The sequence below is a fragment of the Erinaceus europaeus genome, chromosome 17 (genome assembly GCF_950295315.1).
Source record: "Erinaceus europaeus chromosome 17, mEriEur2.1, whole genome shotgun sequence".
In the NCBI taxonomy this organism is placed as follows: domain Eukaryota; kingdom Metazoa; phylum Chordata; class Mammalia; order Eulipotyphla; family Erinaceidae; genus Erinaceus; species Erinaceus europaeus.
The window spans coordinates 81,451,183-81,471,728 of record NC_080178.1 but is presented as its reverse complement, the minus strand read 5'-3'; the positions used below and the strand labels follow the sequence as shown (position 1 = coordinate 81,471,728).

At 43.2% G+C, this 20,546-nt stretch overlaps 1 protein-coding gene across 2 annotated transcripts; it reads right to left on the bottom strand.

Moving 5' to 3' along the window:
* Positions 1 to 1,658: 1,658 nt before the first annotated feature.
* TMEM9B (TMEM9 domain family member B) lies at positions 1,659 to 19,343 on the bottom strand. 2 transcript variants are annotated; one of them, XM_060177227.1, is made up of 5 exons: positions 19,043 to 19,343; positions 17,477 to 17,568; positions 11,971 to 12,079; positions 8,234 to 8,368; positions 1,659 to 2,843 (listed from the first exon to the last, which is right to left on the bottom strand). In XM_060177227.1, the coding sequence occupies exons 1-5, from the start codon at positions 19,145 to 19,147 to the stop codon at positions 2,688 to 2,690; spliced, it is 597 nt and encodes a 198-aa protein (XP_060033210.1). In that variant the 5' UTR covers positions 19,148 to 19,343; the 3' UTR covers positions 1,659 to 2,687. The 2 variants fall into 2 exon arrangements, with proteins under 2 accessions (XP_060033210.1, XP_060033212.1); XM_060177229.1 differs by lacking the exon at positions 17,477 to 17,568 and having other exon boundaries at positions 19,043 to 19,275.
* Between the last annotated feature and the right edge of the window lie 1,203 nt (positions 19,344 to 20,546).

Below are 20,546 nucleotides of genomic sequence, written 5' to 3'. Positions count from 1 at the left end.
GTGCTTGTATGATTCCACCATTCCCAGTGTCCCCCTTTCTTTTTGACAGAGGAAGAGGAGAACCTGCAGCACTGCCCCACACCTTGTGAAGCATCGCCCTGTAGGTGAGAACCAGGGGCTTGGACCTGGATCTTGCCTGGTGACACATGTGCTCCACTGGGTGAGCCACCATGTGGCTCCTAAATTGACATTTTAATACTAGTATATAATATTAAAAATGTTAAAGTTATGGTTTAAAAACCATTTTTCACTAACCAAAGCACTCATTTACAACTACTAAAGCCTCACTCTTAAGAATGTACTGTAATTAGGGGGCCAGGTGGTGGCACTTGGTTGAGCACACATTACCTTGTACAAGTTCCCAGGTCTGAGCCCCTGCTCCCCAACTGCAGGGGCAAAGCTTCATGAGTGGTGAAGCAGGTCTGCAGGTGTCTTTCTTTTTCCTCTCTAGCTCCCCCTCCCAATTTCTCTGTCCTATCAAATAAAAAAACAGAAAAGGGGGGGGAGAAAAGAGGGGTCAGGCAGTGGCATATCCGGTTAAGTGTTCACATTACAGTGCACAAAGACCCAGGTTCAAGCCCCTGACCCTCACCTTTAAGGGAAAAGCTTTACAAGTGGTGAAGCAAGGCTGAAAGTATCTCTCTCTTTCCATCTCCTCCCTCTCAATTTCTGTCTCTGTCCAATAATAAATTAAAAAAAAAATAAATATATATATATATAAAGAAAAATGGCTGCTGGGAGCAGTGGATATTTAGTGCTGGCACTGAAAACCCAGCAATAACCCTTGTACCAATATAAATAAATAAACAAACTTAATGTAATTAATCCTAATACAGTTTTTGCCAAGAATTTCTAAGAATAAGCACTCTGTCATTAATTTTATTCTTTTGCTGCTTGGGCTTCAAGATTCCACCACTCGCAGCAGACAATTCCCCCCTCCCTTTTCTAGAGAGAAACAGAGAGACAGACTGGGAGAGAGAGGAATCCACCACTTGTGAAGCTGGCTCAAACCCAGCTCTTCCTGCAGGTGAGGTGTGCACTCTACCAGGCTCAGCCATCTGATTCCTTCATTTAAAATCTATTTATCAAAATTGTATTTGTCTGGGAGTCGGGCGGTGGCGCAGTGGGTTAAGTGCACATGGCGCAAAGCGCAGGGACCGGCCTAAGGATCCCGGTTCAAGCCCCGGCTCCCCACCTGCAGGGGAGTCGCTTCACAGGCGGTGAAGCAGGTCTGCAGGTGTCTGTCTTTCTCTCCCCTCTCTCTCTGTCTTCCCCTCCTCTCTCCATTTCTCTCTGTCCTATCCAACAACAAAGCAACGTCAACAATGGCAATAATAACCGCAACGAGGCTGCAACAACTAGGGCACCAAAAAGGGGGAAAAATGGCCTCCAGGAGCGGTGGATTCATGGTGCAGGCACCGAGCCCAGCAATAACCCTGGAGGAAAAAAAAATTGTATTTGTATATTCAGAGGTTTAATCTAAGTATCCATACATTCTCTCTTGTCCTCTTACTCTGTGTACACAGATAACTTAGTATGTTTTAGGATTAGACTGGCATAAATAGCTGTAGTCTCTCAACAAGGTACAAAATGTCTTTACATTTTCAAGTTTATCCCTACAGGAGGAGAGGGAGGAAAAGAAAGTTAGGAGACATATCTATAGTGGTAGATGTTTCAAAAATTACTTTTATTGTTACATTCAAAAGAAGACATAGTAAGAAAAAAAACAACCCAGTTATCTAATAACTGTTATACCTTTCAGAGAGAGGCACTCAGAGCTCTAGTTCTAATTCAAAGTCACACATACTAAAGTTGACAAGGCTGCCTCGCAGTGTGGCCAGAATGCTGATAGATATGTATATGTCATCTATCAAGGCTTGGGTTTTAAAACAAAATTTCTTTATTGCAAGTGTCCAAGTCCTTGGGATTCATCCTTAAAGACACTAGAAGAAGATGAGAACGACTATACCACCAAGACTATGTTTAGTCATTGGAGCAAACTAGCAAATGGCCAGTTTGTTCTAGGATGCACTGCATCAGACATCACAGTAATAGAGAAAATCTGCATTTTTGTGAAAAGCCACCACATATTTCAGATCCAGTTTCTCATGAAGTATAAGCACAGGCTAGCCAGCCATATACCTAGATATAATATGTCAGTGCAAAATCCAAATGGATAAATCAGGTTTTTGAGGAGGCTGGGTATGCTGTAAGATATAAATGAAATTTGAAAATAGGAGGTAAAATCTATTTACAAAGTTTGCTTAGTAAAGTGACTTAAGAAAAGTTATATCAAGCACTTCCTTCCCTTTCTCTGCTGAACACTGCACCTCCCCACCCCACCCCCCAAAAAAATCCTGAAAATTATCTTGAAAACTTAAATACAACTGTGGGTGAAAAAGAATGTTTGTTCCAAGTAGAGAACTTCAAGATAATTTATAGGCAGACTTATTTTTATTAGTAAAAGTCACAAACAGGAAAAGGTTTACTGGTTGATTTTGTGACATGTGCTTTTAAAAATGTATCTATTAATATATTAACAAGAAAAGAAAATACCAAGCATGGTTTTTGCTTCCAGTTTTGAACTTTCCAGTAAGAGTTGATAAAATCAATAGGGTATTAAAACAAAACCCAGGACAACTCAACTTTTCCAGGTATATGCCTGTGACCTTGAATGTGATGTCCAATTAGCTGAGGACAACATGACGGTCAAAGACGGATTTTCGCTGCTCTTGAACTTGAAGCTTCCAGCGCTGCTGGGCATACTCAACCTTATTCAGCACATTGGCTCGGCTGCGAGAGCGGGCCAGCACATCATGAGCATTTGCAAAAGGCTGGTGATCCTGAAAGTCCAGAGATGAAGAACATCAGGAAGAGCACAGTCAGTATAAAATACACACAAAATAGCAGTTATCTAGCCACAGAGATAGAAGCGAAGCAGCTGTTCAAAAGACAGAGCACCTATTTGACCAAGCACTCCCAGAAGTCAACTGCTACCAGTAGGATAAATTCAACTTCAAAAACAGGTGTTATGAAATGTTCTCATTAATCACCATTTCCAAAGTCATTTCCCTAAAGAAACAGGAACCAAGGGGAAAAAAGCAGTCATTATGTCAAGACTCCTTCAGTGATAATAGGGGAAAAGAAACTCACATGTTAATATATATATGTTATAGAGGTTTTCTTTTATTTCCTCCCTTTATTCAATATTAAACAACTAATGTGTGACAGCAGAAAGATCTGTATGAATATTCTGACTCCTATTATATTAGAATAATCTGTCAGCTAGAGTACATCCACCCTGGGAGATGAGTTTGACAAGAACTTGGGGAATTTTACTCTCTCCAGGCAACCTTAACACATACCCTAAATGAGCTGATTTCCTAAATTTTTCTCATTTCCTTCCTTCCCCAATTAGTAATAAAGATGCCTAGCTCAAGTAATATAATTACCCTCTATTACCAAAGATTGTTATTATTTATTATTTTTAGCATCTCTATTTGATAAAGACAAAGTAGATTCCATGTCTGTTGTTGCCTTAGGAAAGAGACAATTGAAGGGCTACCCATGTATCTGTGTAGAAAAATCAACTTATCCTGGTCAAAGTAAACCAGTGCTTGGATGTTTGTAGTCATTACACAGGAAACCACTGTGCTAATCTATCGATGAATGAGATATAAACACAGCTGTTTAACTAGCAAAAAAGCACTGAAAATTAATTTATCATTTTTGTTTGCCTTTTTCTTGATCCCTTTTTCCCTCTGAGCCTCCAGCTAGCAAAGCTTCTAAGTGTTGCAACATAGGATTCAAATCACAAATAATGCTTATAGGAAAGAAACGACATTGCTTTCTATGAGTGTTTGCAAAAGCTCTACTGTATATCCATGATAGGAGCCAGCCTGTCTACAGAAAGCCATACACAACCACATAACGAACTACTGGTAGTCTTTTTATAGCAGGATATTTACATGATGTCTGCATTTCAGACATCAAAGAATTCTGCATAACCATTAAGCTATCTCCCCAGTCTTCTCAAATAATTTTTTTAAAAATATTTTTATTCATTTTACTGGATAGAGACAAAGAGAAATTGAGAGGGGAAGGGGAGATAGGGAAAGAGACAGAGACACCTGCAGCCCTGCTTCACCACTCATGAAGCTTCTCCCCTGCAGATGGGTACAAGGGGCTTGAACCTAGGATCTTGTGCACTATGTGAGCAGTTAACCAAGTGCATGACCGCCTGGCCCCCTCAAATAAATTTCTTTTTCTTCTTTTTTTTCCAGCCTCTAGAGTTATTGCTGGGGCTCAGTGCCTGCACTACGAACCCACTGCTCCCGGAGGTTGTTTTTCCCCTTTTGTTGCCATTGTTGTTTACTGTTGTTATTACTGTTGTTATTGCTGTCATTGATAGGACAGAGAGAAATGGAGAGAGGAGGGGAAGACAGAGGGGGACAGACAGATAGACACCTGCAGACCTGCTCACCGCTTGTGAAGTAAATACCCACCCCCATACACACACAAGGAGCCAGGGACTCGAACCAGGATCCCTACACTTCGCACCAACCTGCTGTGCTACCGCCTGGCCCCCTCAAATAATTTTCTATAAAGAACCCTACCCCTTCTTTACCAACATTCCCTCCACTTTTCACATAATTTAGGTAATAGCTTGTGCAAACCAATCCCATTAATTTTGAAAATAACAAAAAATGCCCAAATTAATAGTGATTTAAAGATGTGAAAAAAGACAAGAAAATGATTTCCTATTTGGAAAAAGGGTCCAGGGGTCATTTAACAAATTAACACAAACACAAACTCAGCTTACCTAACCTTGACTTGGTTAGGTAAGTGTTTTATCATGTCAACACACTGATTTTGTTCGGGTAGATTAGAATGACACAATAGGAATAAGATGCTCCAGTAAACTTGTATATAAAATATTATTAGCATTGGTTTGTTTTGATAAAAATAAGACTGGGAAGAAGGATATACTTTATCAGCAACCTCTCAATTACAAAGTCTTATTACCTTCAAGGCAGGGGAAGAGAAATCTTCTAAAAAACAAATTTAAAGTAGTAAACACCCCAGTTAATCCTTTTGTTCTGTTCTCTATCAGAACAAGATTGAACTAGTTGCTCATGCTCAAAGATGCTGGAGGAATGCAAATAGAGATTTATCCTTTTTATATGTTTATTCTTTTTACACCTGATAAAATTACAATACAAAAACATGTTTTAATGTAATGCTTTGATAACAGCAACGATGTCACTGTGTAAATATTGTGACTAGTTAAGTGAGTTTCTTAACTATTTACACTAACTCATTTTATTTAAAATGCTGAACAAAAATGGGGAAAAAAACTATTTAAAGCACATCTTAAACAACAGCTGCAGAAAAATTTTCTCTCTCTTTTTGTACAAATTGTTACCATAAATTCACAGCTCTGATTAGAAAACCTCTTTGCCCAGATACTGTTTAACAGATATTCAAGAGCTAGTTAGGCCTCAGAGACCATGTCCTCTATGGTCAACATACACAGAATCAATTACTGGTGAACAGAACAAAATGGTTACTAAGCATGGGATGCCACAATCAAATGTCTGTCCTACACACTGTCCTTTATACACTGTACATCCATTTATTTTAGATTCTGTGTGGCAACATTAATATCCACCCCTGAAACCTGGAACCAGATAGTTAATGTTATAAAGGATGTAAGTTAAATCAAACTATTTCTTGTCACCTGGGGTGTCAAAGAAGTTCAGTGCCTACATGATTCTACTTCTCCCAACAGTCTTTTTTTTTCCTTTTTGATAGAGGGTGAGAAACAGAGAAAGAGACAGCAGCAAAGAGAGACAAAGAAAGGGGAGGTGCTGAAGCACTGTTCCACTGCTCAGGAAGCTTTCCCTCTGCAAGTGCTCCCATCTAGTAGGCTGGGGCTTGAACCCAAGTCTTTGTGATGGTCATGTGTGCCTTCTACCAGATAAGCCACCTACTGACTCCCAAGTCAGTCTTCCTATGTGTCTATAATGAGCTAGTTCACATGGACTTTGACATAATATTTTCTTCTTTTTTTTGACATAATATTTTCATATGTTGGAGAGGATGTGGTAAGAATCCATACTGGTACAACCGCTATGGAACAGTATGGAGAATCCTTAAACAAATACAAATGGAAATGCCATTATGATCCAGCAATTCCACTACTAGGCATATACCCAAAAGATATAATAATACCAATCTGAAGGGATATAAGCTTGGAAACAACCAAGATGCCCTTCAACAAATGACTGGATAAAACAGTTATAGGGGTGTGTGTGGGGGGGGGCGGGTAGATAGCATAATGGTTATGCAAAGAGATTCTCAAGCCTGAAGCTCAGAAGTCCCAGGCCCCTACCACCATATGCCAGAGCTAAGTAGTGCTTGGGTAAAAAAAAAAAAAAAAAAAAAGTGGTCTGGGAGGTGGCACTGGACTCAAACACGAGGTCCCAAGTTTAATCCCCGGCAGCACATATACCAGAGTGATGTCTGGTTCTTTCTCTTTCTCCTGTCTTTCTCATGAATAATTAAATAAAATCTTTTTTAAAAAAGTTATCGAACATATATTTAACAGTATTATTCAACAATTTAAAAAAAAGATGACACTGTGTCCTTTGGAATAAAGTGATGGAAATGGAGAAGATGATGCTAGTGAAGCAAGTAAGGAGGTGAAGGACAACTACAGAATGGCTTCACTCATATGTGGAATATGAATTGAATATACGAATGTGAAAAAAAAAATGTGAGCCTATTTCTAAGGCCATGGAAGAACTGAGTGGTTATCTATGGGGTGGGGACAGGGACACAGATCTTTGGTGATGGGGTGGTAAAAAAAATTTTAATTAAAAAATGAAAATCATGTTTAGTGTGTATTCATGATTGATATCCATGAGACCACAGGGTAGAGATCAGAAAGCAGGATTTTATAGTTACAGCTCAAGGCAATCAGCCAGGGTCCTCTTTCCCTTCTTTTACCTACAGATTTGCAAGTCACTCCATGGTAAAGGAACTTCTGACAGTGGATGGCAAGGACTCACCCTACCTTTACACTGGAATTGGTTCTTGTTTGTTTGTTTGTTTTTGTTTTTTACCAGAGCACTGCTCAGCTCTGGCTTATGGTGGTGCAGGGGATTGAACCTGGGACTTTGGAGCCTCAGCCATGAGTCTCTTTGCATAACCATTATGCTATCTACTCCTGCCCTGGAATTGGTTCTTAACACTCTACCTACTTTAAAGGCTAACAGCCCAAAAAATAATTCAAAATAAAGTCACTTTTAAAATATTCTTATATAGGGGATGGGAAATAGTTCATACAGTAGAGCATACACTTTGCCATGCACAATGACCTGGGCGCAAGCCCTCAAGATCATATGGGAGCACCAGGCACCACATCAAGAAGCCCCTTTAACAGTGAAATGGTGCTCTGGTGTCTTTCCTCTCCCGTCCTGTCTCTCTCCCTGTCTCTTTCTGACTAAAGTTGAAAGAAAGACAGTCCATGGAGAGCAATTGAATTGTGCAGGCACAAAGTTCCAGCAGTAAAAATAAATTTTAAAAATGCGTGAATATTAAATAAGTATCAATCCCTAGACACTTCTGAAGGAAGTAGCTTTAACACAAAAAAGGAGGACACAAAACAATTTATATACAGACTGAATACCTCAACTATATGTACAAATATAAATGTGTAAGAAGAGAATCTGGAGAGATGGTTTCATTTTTCTCTAAAAATTGCAGATTTTCTTAAGCAGAAGGAAAACAGGAAGTGGAAAACACCAGTAGGTTATAAAGCTATATACATCATTATGAAAAAAAAAAAATCATGGTTTTTATGTTTTCCTTCACTAGGCTTCTAAAATAAAATACCTTTTTCCCCTCTAAAATGCTAACAGGAAAATTGTTGAGACAGGAGTTAGGGAAAAATACTAACTCAGAGGCTTTTCTCAATGTAAACAGGGAAAGGCAGTGAAAATTGTACCCTCAATACCAAAGGTGAAGACTACTCCAAGTATCCTAAGTCTAAATCACTGTTTATAGAATTATAGAACAATTTTCCTCATACATATATACTAAAGTTATAACTTTATAAAGTTATAAGTTGAGTATCTGCTCCAGCACATGAACATCTATATGTTTATTTTTCACTGTCCTTTACATCAGATGATGACAAAAACAGGCCATGAGCAGGGTAAAAACTTACCCCAACATCATCATCGCTCTGTATTAACTGTGAGTGTCCAAAGAGGCGTCTCTTCAGTATGGGCTCAACCAGAGTAAGATATACCATGTACAGAAGGAGAAGACCCAAAATGGAGAGATAAATTATAATAGTAACCTAAAGGAAATTGAAAATACGTTCCATCACTATTCATGCCAAGAAATCAGAATGTTGTATAAGCACCAGAGTGACTGGCCTATCTGTTAAACATATGTAATTCCTGTCCAAACCCTATTCCAACATAACAAACTCAGCTCTCCACTCAAGTATTATTTAATGTTGTGTGGGGGAGTGAGCACAGGGTCTCTCTCACCAAACATTATTCCACTGAGTAGCTGCTCAGTCCCACTCTATAATATATGTGTGTATATATATTTCTAACATGGTGTGGGGTAAATAGAGAGAAAAGACATCTCAGTTTCACTCTACCACCCATGCACTATCCCCCAATACTATCCATAGGGCTTCCATGTGATGTAGGCCTGCTGTATAGTAAGGTGAGCTCTCTACTGGTAAGCAACCTTCCAGCTCCTCAAGTATTATTTAAAGAAAACAAGGAATGTAAATATTTTGTCTTTGGCCTCTTTTTTGTGAGTCTTTAAACTCTACCTTCACTTCCTGTTAATCACTCATCACCACTGCTACCATAGAAGTTTGCTGTAGGGGGCCAGGTCCCAGTTAAGCACACACAATACTAAGTGCAATGACCTGTGCAAGGATCTGGGTTCAAGCTCCTGGCTCCCCACCTGCAGAAGGATGCTTCACAAGCAGTAAAGCAGGCCTGAAGGTGTCTATCTTTCTCTCTTTATCCCCCTCCTCTCTCAATTTCTTCTCTTCTATCCAATAAAAAAATGGCCACCAGAAATCTCAAAAATCCAGAAATTATGTTTCTAGACTTATAGTGCTGGCACTGAGCCCCAAAGATAAACTTAAGGAGAGAAAAAAAGAAGTTTGCAATAGTTGAATACAGTGTCCTAGATTCAGCAGCACTGTTGTAAAAACAAATTACAGGAATCCTAATAGAAAATGAAATTCAAAGGGTTGGGCGGTAGCGCAGTGGGTTAAGCGCATATGGCGCAAAGCGCAAGGACCGGAGTAAGGATCCGGTTCAAGCCCGGCTCCCCACCTGCAGGGGAGTCGCTTCACAAGTGGTGAGGCAGGTCTGCAGGTGTCTATCTTTCTCCCTCCTGTCTCCCCTCCTCTCTCCATTTCTCTCTGTCTTGTCTAACAACAATGACACCAATAACGACAACAATAACAAGAACGATGATAAATAACAAGGGCAACAAAATGGGGAAAAATGGCCTCTAGGAGCAGTGGATTTGTAGTGCAGGCACTGAGCCCCATCAATAACCCTGGAGGCAAAAAAAAGAAAATGAAATTCAAGTGAATTTCTGTAGAATGCTCTTCTAGATCAATTTACCTATATAATAAACTTTTTTGTCACCAGGGTTATTGCTGGGGCTGCATGACTTAACTGAACTTGATCTTTTTTCCCCTTTTCTTTTCTCTAGATAAGACGGTAGTAGACACAGAGATAGAGAGGGAGACAGAGAAGGAGAGAAACTGCAGCACCTCCCCTACTCATGAAGCTTCCCCTCTACAGGTACTTCCCAGTGGTGGCCCATGGCTTGAACCTGGGTCTTTGAATTAGATTGTGTGTGTGTGTGTGTGTGTGTGTGTGTGTGCGCGCGCACGCGCGCGCTCTAACAGGTGAGCTACATGCCAGCCTGCTACAATAATATTGGTTGTTGGAGAAGTTAGGACATACTTTCCTTTTTTTAACTTTTAGTATTTGATAGAGACAGAGAGAAATTGAGAAAGGAGGGGGAGATAGAGGGATACCTGCAGCCCTGCTTCACCACTCATGAAACTTTCCCCCTGTAGGTGAAGACCAAGGGCTTGAATCTGGGTCCTTGTGCACTGTAATGTATGTGATCAACCAGGTGTGCCACGGCTTGGCCCTTCATGACATATTTCTCTATGCAAAAATGTGACATGGCTTTTCAAACAACTCAACACTTTTCAGACCAGTGATTCTCTTGAGATTTTAATTCCTGTGTTGCTGAAAAGTAGTGTGATAACCACCCCACTAGAATGAATGACTATAATAAAAGAGAGATAAGATACCACATGGTGACAAGGATAAAAAGAAACCAAACTCGTACACTGTTGGAGGAGGGTACTGTAAAGTAGTACACATCATTTTGGAAAACAATGTGACAATCTCTTAAAGCTTACCTCTCTAAGCAATCTGTCTGAAAGAGAAGAAAACATATAGCCAACTACACAGAGACATGTACATTATCAAGCACAGGACGCTGGTTTGGATCCCTAGCACCATGTGAGGACACCAGGGACAGCACCAGGATAAGCCCATGAATGGTAGCATAATGCTTTCTCTTTCTCTCTGTAAGTATAGAATATTAAATATAGATATATAAGAAAAATTGGGCCACTGAGTTCAATTTGAATTGTTCAGTGAACAATGCTCTGGTCTCTCACTCTCTCTCTGTATCTCATTAAAATAAATAAAACATTTAAAAGGCCTAATAAGGACATCTGTATAAAAAGCACCCTACTGGAGTAGAATTCTCCCACAGGGTCAATCACAACAGAAATATTTGAAACTGTCTTCTGCAGTTGCCCTTTAAGGCCTCATTTTGGGGAAAGAAACGAAAAGATCCAGGGAGTCGGGCGGTAGCGCAGCAGGTTAAGCGCAGGTGGCGCAAAGTGCAAGGACAGGTGTAAGGATCCCAGTTCAATCCCCTGGCTCCCCACCTGCAGGAGAGTCACTTCACAAGTGGTGAAGCAGGTCTACAGGTGTCTTATCTTTCTCTACCCCTCTGTCTTCCCCTCCTTTCTCCATCCTATCCAACAATAACATCAATAACAAGACAATAACTACATTAAAAAAAGGGCAACAAAAGGGAATAAATATTAAAAAAAAAATCTTTAAAAAAAAAAGTAATGAAAAGATCCATATAAAGTAAATTGGGGAGGGGCTGGAAGGTGGTGCATCTGGTTAAGTGCATATGTTACCGCATTAAGGACCTCAGTTCACGCCCCTGGTCGCTACTTGCAGGGGGAGGGCTTTACAAGTGATGAAGCAGTGCTATAGATGACTACCTCTTTGTCCCTCCTTATCCCTTCCCTCTCAATTTCTCTCTGTCCTATCAATTTTTTTTTCCTGTAAGCCTCAGCTATTTTTTTATTGGGGGTAAAACTGTTGACCAAACTAATTAGAGGTCTGAGTGGTGATAAATTCTGTTTCTAGGACATAAAGGAAATCTCAAAATCCAGAAATTATTTTTCTAGACAAGAAGTGTGTGTGTGTCTAAGGTTTAGGCCAGCAGGAAAGAAGACCTAATCATATCACTCTTAGTTTTCAGTCAGATATGCTTTTGTTGTACATGGCCTACAGAGAAGCTAGCTTTCTGGGATATGCTAATCACACACAATTTGTGCTATTTCAAAAATTACACCTGTCTAGTGTATTCTAATTGATCCACAAAGTATCTCAATGATGCAGGCAGAGCAGACCACTGTTTCTGGAGTTAGGTTAGGAGTAAAGAGGAAGTGTGAGGGAGTGATTGGGATAAGGAATTCAGAGCAGTAGTTAAGGTAACTGAAATAGAATTCAGGTGGCCGGCACTTTCTCATCTAGATGCCATCCAGAACTAATCCAGAACCAGAAACAACACTTTTTCCTTTTTTACCTTGATCGTAACAGAGCTCCTTTCCTCATATTTACATTCACAACGTAGACAGTATGCTTCTACATCAGGCCCCCGTACAGGCATGGGATCTACAACATGAAGGCAATCACTGGAAAAAAAGAAAAGATAATGTATTTCTTAGCAGTAGATCAAATCATATCTAGATTCATTCAATTATTATGCAAAATCATGTTAAATGATTAACATGATATGGGGGCACTGTTCAAATATGAAACTGTTTAGTGACTTTACTAATATCATTCTTAAGTACCACAGTATGCCATGCGGTAGCTAATCACAAAAACAAATGAATTCTGAAACTCAAAGTTACAGTAAGAACAATGACTTTTAGATAGTTTTTTTAAAAAAACATTTTATGTTTTTAAGGCATTTTATTTATTTTATTTTTGAGAGAGGTGCAGAGAGAGAAAGACACAGAGAGGAACACCAGAGCACTGCACAGCTCTGGTTTATTGTGGTGCCGGGGATTGAACCAGGGACTTCGGAGCCTCAGGCTTGAGGGTCTCTTTGTATAACCATTACACTATCTACCCCCACCCAGGAACAATGACTTTTAATTAAAATTTATATCATTGTTTTTTGAAATATGACTTTGTTAATGTATTTTTAATTGATTTACAAGACTACATGTTTTACACTTCTTTAAAGTATGAGTTACCTACCACACTATGTTTACTACCAAGGTAACAGTATTACTCTAACAGTGGGCACCCTCCACACTATCAAGCCTCTTCTTTGGTAACCTTGGCTCAGCCTTGACTCTAAGGGGTTTGTGTTTGTCTGTTCCCTTGCTTTGTTTCTTTATATTCCACATAACTGAGATCATCTGGTGTTTGTCTTTTTCCTTCTATTTATTTCACAGAACATGACCCACCTCTGATTCATCCATGTTGTAGCAAAAGGCATTATTTCATTTTTACCTATAGGTGAGTAGTACTTCAGTGACAAAAAATATATAGATATATATATTTGCACTTACTGCTCAGCTCTGGTTTATGGTGACACAGGGAACTGAACCTGTGAACTTGGGAGTCTCAGGCATAAAAATATGTTTACATAATTTATGTTATCTTCCCTGCCCTATATCACATCTTTTTAATCCACTCATGTGTTGCTGGGCAATTGGATTGTTTCCATAAATGAGCTATAGTAGATAGTGGTGCAACAGACAGAGGTATGCATATATAGCTTTTTGTGTAAGACTGCTGGATGTGTGGTAGATCTATTTTTACAAATACCTTATTTACCTAGAGCACTGTTCAGCTCTGGTTTGTGGTGGTGTTGGGGATTGAGCTTGGGACCTTAGAACCTCAGGCTTAAAAGTCTTTTGCATAATTGCTATGCTGTCTCCCTGGCCCTCCCAATTAATGCTCAGTTTTTTGTTACCACCAGGTTAACACTGGGGCTTGCTGTCAGCACTATGAATCCACTGCTCCTGGTGACCACCCTCCCACTCTTTTCCCCCTTCTTTTTCCTTGGTAGGAACAGAGAAATTGAGAGGGAAGGAGAAGCTAGAGAAGGAATGAGAAACAGAAAACACCTGCAGACCAGCCCCCCAGCAGGTGGGGAGCAAGGGCCTGAACCTGGCTGGGTTCTGCACATAGTATCATGTGCTCAATAGGATGTCCCCCCATACCTCTTGCTTTCCTTAACAAGTACAAAAATCTTTTGAAAAACATTATAGAAGTAGGAGAATAACAAAAATGTTTTAAAATGAGAATTAGTTATCTCCAAAAGGTATGAAAATAGTAAAAGGTGGAATGTTTTTTTCGTTGGCTCTTCCCTAACATTCACCTCTCAAGTAACTTATGACTTATTGAAACAAACAAACAAACAGAAAACCAAATCTATGGTAGTATGCAGAAAAGTTTCATGTCTGAGGCTCTGGAGTCCCAGGTTCAATACCCAGTACCACCATAAGCCAGAACTGATCAGTGCTCTGGTATCTCTGTAACTCTTTCATAAATAAATGGAAAATACTATTCTCCCTATCTATTAAGATTCTATTTTGATCACCTTCAGCAAAAGTAGATAAAGCTTTCCTATCCTGGCAGTTTCTGAACAATTCTCTTGCTTTCTGTCACCCTTTCCTTAGGCATGTCTGGTGTCCTCCAAGAACTGTACTAGAAATTCTGCCTCACTCACTCCACCAGTGCAGCCTTCCTTAGGATGATTTTTTTCACTATACCCTATCAAAATGCACTTTTAAAATTTCCCTTTTTTATTTGATAAGATAGAAAGAAATTGAGAGGAAATGGGAGAAAGAGAGACACCTGTAGGACTGCTTCACTACTAGTGAAGCCATCTCCCTTCAGGCGGGGGTACGGTGCTTGGACCTGGGTCCTTGCACGTGGTAACCTATGCACTCAAGTGATACACAACCATCTGGCCCCTCAAAAGACACTTTTCATGGTCATTTTCCTGAGTTAAGAAAGGAAAAAAAAAAAGATAAACGTTCAGTCTTTTAAAAATTTTTAAAAAAATTTATTTTCCCTTTTGTTGCCCTTGTTTTTCTTTTATTGTTGTTGTGGTTAATGTCATTCTTGTTGGATAGGACAGAGAGAAATGGAGAGAGGAGGGGAAGACAGAGTGGGGAGAGAAAGACACCTGCAGACCTGCTTCCCTGCAGGCGGGGAGCCAGGGCTTGAACCGGAATCCTTACGCCAGTCCTTGCGCTTGGCGCCACCTGCGCTTAACCTGCTACCGCCCAACTCCCCTTTGTTATTTTTTTAACCAGAGCACTGTTCAGCTCTGGTTTATAGTGGTGCAGGGGATTGAACCTGGAACTTTGGAGCCTCAGGTATGAAAGTCTGCATAACCATTATGCTATCTACCCTCCACTCTAGGTTGTTTGTTTATTTGATAGAGACACCAGATATTGAGGGGGAAGAGGGAGATAGAGAGGAAGAGAGACAGAGACAATTGCAGATCTGCTTCAACATTTGTGAAGCCTTCCCCCTGCAGGTGGGGACCGTGGCCTTGCATCTGGGTCCTTGTGTATTGTTAACATATGCTTTCAACCAGGTGAGCCACCACCCAGCCCCATTTTTTTTTTCTTTTTTATTTGCCACCAGGGTTTTCCCACGGCCATTTTTGCCTTCCCCACCCGCTACTTTATTGGACAGGGCAGAGAGAAATTGAGGGAGGACAAGGAGGAGGTAGAAAGGGAGAGAAACAGACACATGCAGACCTGCTTCACTGCTTGTGAAACTTTCACCCTGCAGGTGGGGAGCAAGGTCTCAAGCATGGGTCCTTGTGCATGGTAATATGTGCATTTAACCAGGTGCACCACCACTCAGCCCTGAAAATTATATTTTTATTTTATTTTTTACCAGAACACTGTTCAGCCCTGGTTTATGGTGGTGCTGGGGATTGAGCCTGTCACCTTTGGTGGTTCAGGCATAAACGGCCTTTTGCATAACCACTATACTATCCCCCCAGTCCTAATCAGTCATCTTTTTTTTTCTAATCAGTCATCTTTAACAGGTAAATTAATTTTTATCAAAAGCAATAATTAAACCTAACCCCCCCCCACCAGTAGAATTTCAGAAAAGTGGGTGTGAGAGCAATCTGGGTGTGACATCTGTCACCTCATTAATTGCCAGGGTTGATTCGGCAACTCCCAAATAGTGAAAATTCAAGCCCACTTTTTTTTGTTTCCTTTGAAGTAGAAAAGCAGTTAATGACTGAGACATTGAATGCAGCACAAATAATTTACTGTTTGGAGAAGAGGGGAAGGTTGGTTCTGCTTGGCCAGTGATTATAAACAAAACCTAGATACAGAGCTCAATCACCTGAAGGAGTAGACAACATCTCCCCCTAGTGCCAAAAGAATGACATCAGCTTTAAACCACATCCTAATACCAGACAACTTAAAAAAAAAAAAAAAATTTAGGTGAGTCAGCATAAACCAAGGACAAACTGAAACTACAACTGGAAAAAATGGAAGCCCAAAAGTTTTATTTTTACCAGAGCACTGCTCAGCTCTGGTTTATCATGGTTGCAGGGGATTAAACCTAGGACTTTAGAGCCTCAGCGACAAGAGTCTCTGCATAATCATTATGCTACCTACCCACCCCCATCCGAAGTTAAAATTTTTCTACAGCAAGGAGACCTTGTAGCTCTTGTAAAGCCACAGCATGCTGCCTATCTTTCTAAAACCAATTAAATTTTTTTTCAATGACAACAGGGAAAACCTCTCCCCAGTAAAAGGCTAAGTTGCATAAAGTAAGTAATGGAGAGAGGAAAGAAAAATTCCAAGTAAGACTTTTTCAAAGTTACCTGTTTTAACCAATAACCAATATGAATGACAGATGATTCTGACTGAAGCCGGAATAACAGAAAGTCAGTGCTAAACACATGAACAGTGAGTTTGACACTCAAATAATAGACAAAATATTCTATTACAGATAGTAGAATCTGCTGTAAATGTTCAATATATTAGTAAATTTCATAGTTGTAAATACTTATGTGAGCTTCCTTGTACCATTTAAAGTAGTCTGCTGATGTAAAGCCTATAAGAATATTGCTAAATCACTTGTAATCTGGAACACATCACTCATAAGAAGTTTGCAAAAATATACTCGTCAAATACCACATTAAAGATAAATGCACATGCTAAGAACAGACAGTTGCATCAGGGAAGCGAAGCAAGTTCAAAGACCACCTTTCTTTTTCAAAGCCAGCTTTGAGCACTGTAACTGAATGAAGTTTAATTTTCTTTCAAAGTTTTGCTGGCCACTTAGCTGTGAAATCATGTACATGTGGAAATATATTAACGTGGGGGGATTAGATTGTTATGTGGAAAACTGATAAATGTTACACATGTATAAACTACTATATTTTATTGTTGACTGTAAACCATTAATCTCCCCAATAAAGGGAGTGTATGTGTGTTAAGTGCATTAACATTTAGAGCTGCTCTTCCTTAAAAGCCTGTTCTGGAAATCTACTGTGGTTACAAGCCAAAGCATCACAGCTCAATGAAAAAGAGCCTGTCTACAAAACAACTGCTTCCCAACCTTGTCATAGCATATGTAGAAAAAGCTATCTTTCATAAGGCCCACTGGGATAAGTAGACAAAGTTTCTGATGGCTAGTCAGACAGGATCCCAGGCTTGTCTGATTACCCCGAGGGCAGAAGGAATTAGAACGTTGGCACACCTAGAACCTATTTATGATACACAACTGGGAAACTTTTATTTATACAACTCATTCCTTAATGAGCCTCTGACATTTTTAGACAGTCTCCTATATTTGCCAATATGTCATCAAATTTACAAATTGCAAAAACGATAACCTAGATAAACGATGCTTCTTACATCATTTAGAATCTCATTTTCAGTTTTTCAAGTGAAACTACAACTTGACACTTTTGCTTATGCTTAATAATATTTTAAAAGAAAACATTGAATGGACACTCTGGACTAACAATGAAAATCACAAAAAGAAATCTGACAGGTAATTCAACAATACTGAATACTTACCAATCTTTTTGAGATATGTTCTTATTATAAATATGTCCAGAATTATCTTTATAGGGAGGACAGATACATTTACATCGGACATCCTCGAAATTCTGTAACCAAAATGGAAATTTGCTGTAGCTTGTTTACAGTTTACCATCAATATTTTAAAAATAACTACATCATGTACATTTTCCTCAGCCAAATACTATAAAACCTTTTTTTTCTTTTTTTTAACCAGAGCACTGCTCAGTTCTGGCTTATGGTGGTTCTGGAAATTGAACCTGAGACTTTGAAACCTCAGGCATGAGAATCTCTTTGCATAACCATTATGCCATCCCCCCAAAAAATAATTTTTCAAAATGTTAAATAACTTTGAGATACAAGTTTTTAAAAGCCATGCTTTTTGTTGATGTTAACAAAACACTGTAGACTACATACAATTATTTTAAGATGATACCCATACATGATCTGTAACTTGTTAATCACAATTTGAAACTCAAATTGACCATCTATCAGTACCTACATCTGTGTCTAATTGCAGGAATGTTAACTGCAAAAGGATGGGGAGAAGAATCAAACTAAAAATTACTAAATGAGTTAGTTTTGTACCCAGTGCCCTTCCACCCTTTGCTAGAAAGTGATGACACAGAGGGAAAAAAAGGGGGCTGGCGTATGCCAGAATCCTACCGAAGATTTTGATGAACTCAGTTACAGTCAGAAAGGAAGGACAGGGTTAAGGAGACAGCACAATGGCTACAGAGACTTCATGCCTAACTAAGGTTCCAAAAGTTCCAGGTTCAATCCCCAGCATAACCACAAACTGGAGCTGAGCAGCGCTCTGGCCTCTCTGCCTGCCTGCCTTTCTCCATCTATCCACCCATCCACTCATCCATCCACTTTTCTCTCTCTCTCCCATTAAAATAATGTTTTCAGTACACAAGGGAAGCAGCTTTGGTCCGGCTGAGTGGCCTTTACCGGGAAACTAGGCTTCCAGCCCCAGGCAGTCAGAGCGGGTAGCTACCGACAAAACAAGGTGACTAAGTGTGGCCTGGGAGGGCAGGCGGGCGTTCAGGATGGGGAGGCCTGTGGGACTCGTGGACCACTGGGGAAGGCTGTCAGAGCTTGAGGGTTCTCGGAGGGGAGAGGGGGAGCGGGGCTGAGAGAGATCAGCGCTGAGGGAGAACCCGCTGAGGGGAGCAGCGCTGAAGGGGAACCGGCTGAAGGGAGCAGCGCTGAGGGGAAACCGGCTGAGGGGAGCAGCGCTGAGGGGGAACCGGCTGAGGGGAGCAGCGCTGAGGGGGAACCGGCTGAGGGGAGCAGCGCTGAGGGGGAACCGGCTGAGGGGAGCAGCGCTGAGGGGGAACCGGCTGAGGGGAGCAGCGCTGAGGGGGAACCGGCTGAGGGGAGCAGCGCTGAGGGGGAACCGGCTGAGGGGAGCAGCGCTGAGGGGAACCGGCTGAGAGGAGGGCCGGGCTGGCGGAGGAGGAGGCGCTGTCCGGGGGGAGGGTGCGGCGGGTGGAGGCGACGGAACCAGGCGGCGGAGGGTTGGGGAGGGCTCGCGAGGGAGCGGAGGCCGGGACTCACCTTGGCGGCGGCTGACAGCGGCACCAGCGGCAGCACCGACAGCGCCACGCAGGACAGGCCGAGCAGGGAGCCGAGCCGCACGGCGCCGCCCCACAGGGTCGCCATCGCCCACAGCCGCCGGCCGGGCCGGAGACCTGCTCCGGGAGGGACTCGGGCTCCTCAGCCCGCACTTCCGCCCGGGCCGCGCGTCACGGGTCGCGCCGGGTCAGCGGCAGAGCAGCCGCCCCGGAAGCGGTTCCCGAGCCCAGGGCCCGAGGCTGCGCGGGGCGGAAGGGCGGGCGGACCGGGGAGTCACCGGGACCCAGCCTCCCGCCCATCGTCGCCTGAGCGGCCTCGGCCCGGGGTTCGAGCCCCCTGAGCTCTGCCCCGCGGTGTGGCTGAGGCTCGGTGCCCGCTCCGCCCGGAACTAGGTCAGCCGGGGACTGCGGCGCTCGGAGTGAAAGGCCGGGAGTGAGGGGTCGGGAGTGAGGGCCCGGGAGTGAGGGGCCGGGAGTGAGGGGCCCGGGAGTGAGGGGCCGGGGACTGCGGCGCTCGGAGTGAAAGGCCGGGAGTGAGGGGCCGGGAGTGAGGGGAGGAGGCCGGGAGTGAGGGGCCCGGGAGAGGCCGGGAGTGAGAGGCCGGGAATGAGGGGCCGGGAGTGAGGGGCCGGGAGTGAGGGGCCGGGAGTGAGAGGCCGGGAGTGAGAGGCCGGGAGTGAGGGCCCGGGAGTGAGGGGCCGGGAGTGAGGGCCCGGGAGTGAGGGCCCGGGAGAGGCCGGGAGTGAGGGGCCGGGAGTGAGGGCCCGGGAGTGAGAGGCCGGGAGTGAGAGGCCGGGAGTGAGGGCCCGGGAGTGAGGGGCCGGGAGTGAGGGCCCGGGAGAGGCCGGGAGTGAGGGGCCGGGAGTGAGAGGCCGGGAGTGAGGGGCCGGGAGTGAGGGGCCGGGAGTGAGAGGCCGGGAGTGAGGGGCCGGGAGTGAGGGCCCGGGAGTGAGAGGCCGGGAGTGAGGGGCCGGGAGTGAGGGGCCGGGAGTGAGAGGCCGGGAGTGAGAGACCGGGAGTGAGGGCCCGGGAGTGAGAGGCCGGGAGTGAGAGGCCGGGAGTGAGGGCCCGGGAGAGGCCGGGAGTGAGGGCCCGGGAGTGAGGGCCCGGGAGTGAGGGGCCGGGAGTGAGGGCCCGGGAGAGGCCGGGAGTGAGGGGCCGGGAGTGAGGGCCCGGGAGTGAGAGGCCGGGAGTGAGGGGCCGGGAGTGAGGGCCCGGGAGTGAGGGCCCGGGAGAGGCCGGGAGTGAGGGGCCGGGAGTGAGAGGCCGGGAGTGAGGGGCCGGGAGTGAGGGGCCGGGAGTGAGAGGCCGGGAGTGAGAGGCCGGGAGTGAGAGGCCGGGAGTGAGGGGCCGGGAGTGAGGGGCCGGGAGTGAGGGCCCGGGAGTGAGGGGCCGGGAGTGAGGGCCCGGGAGTGAGGGGCCGGGAGTGAGGGCCCGGGAGTGAGAGGCCGGGAGTGAGGGGCCGGGAGTGAGAGGCCGGGAGTGAG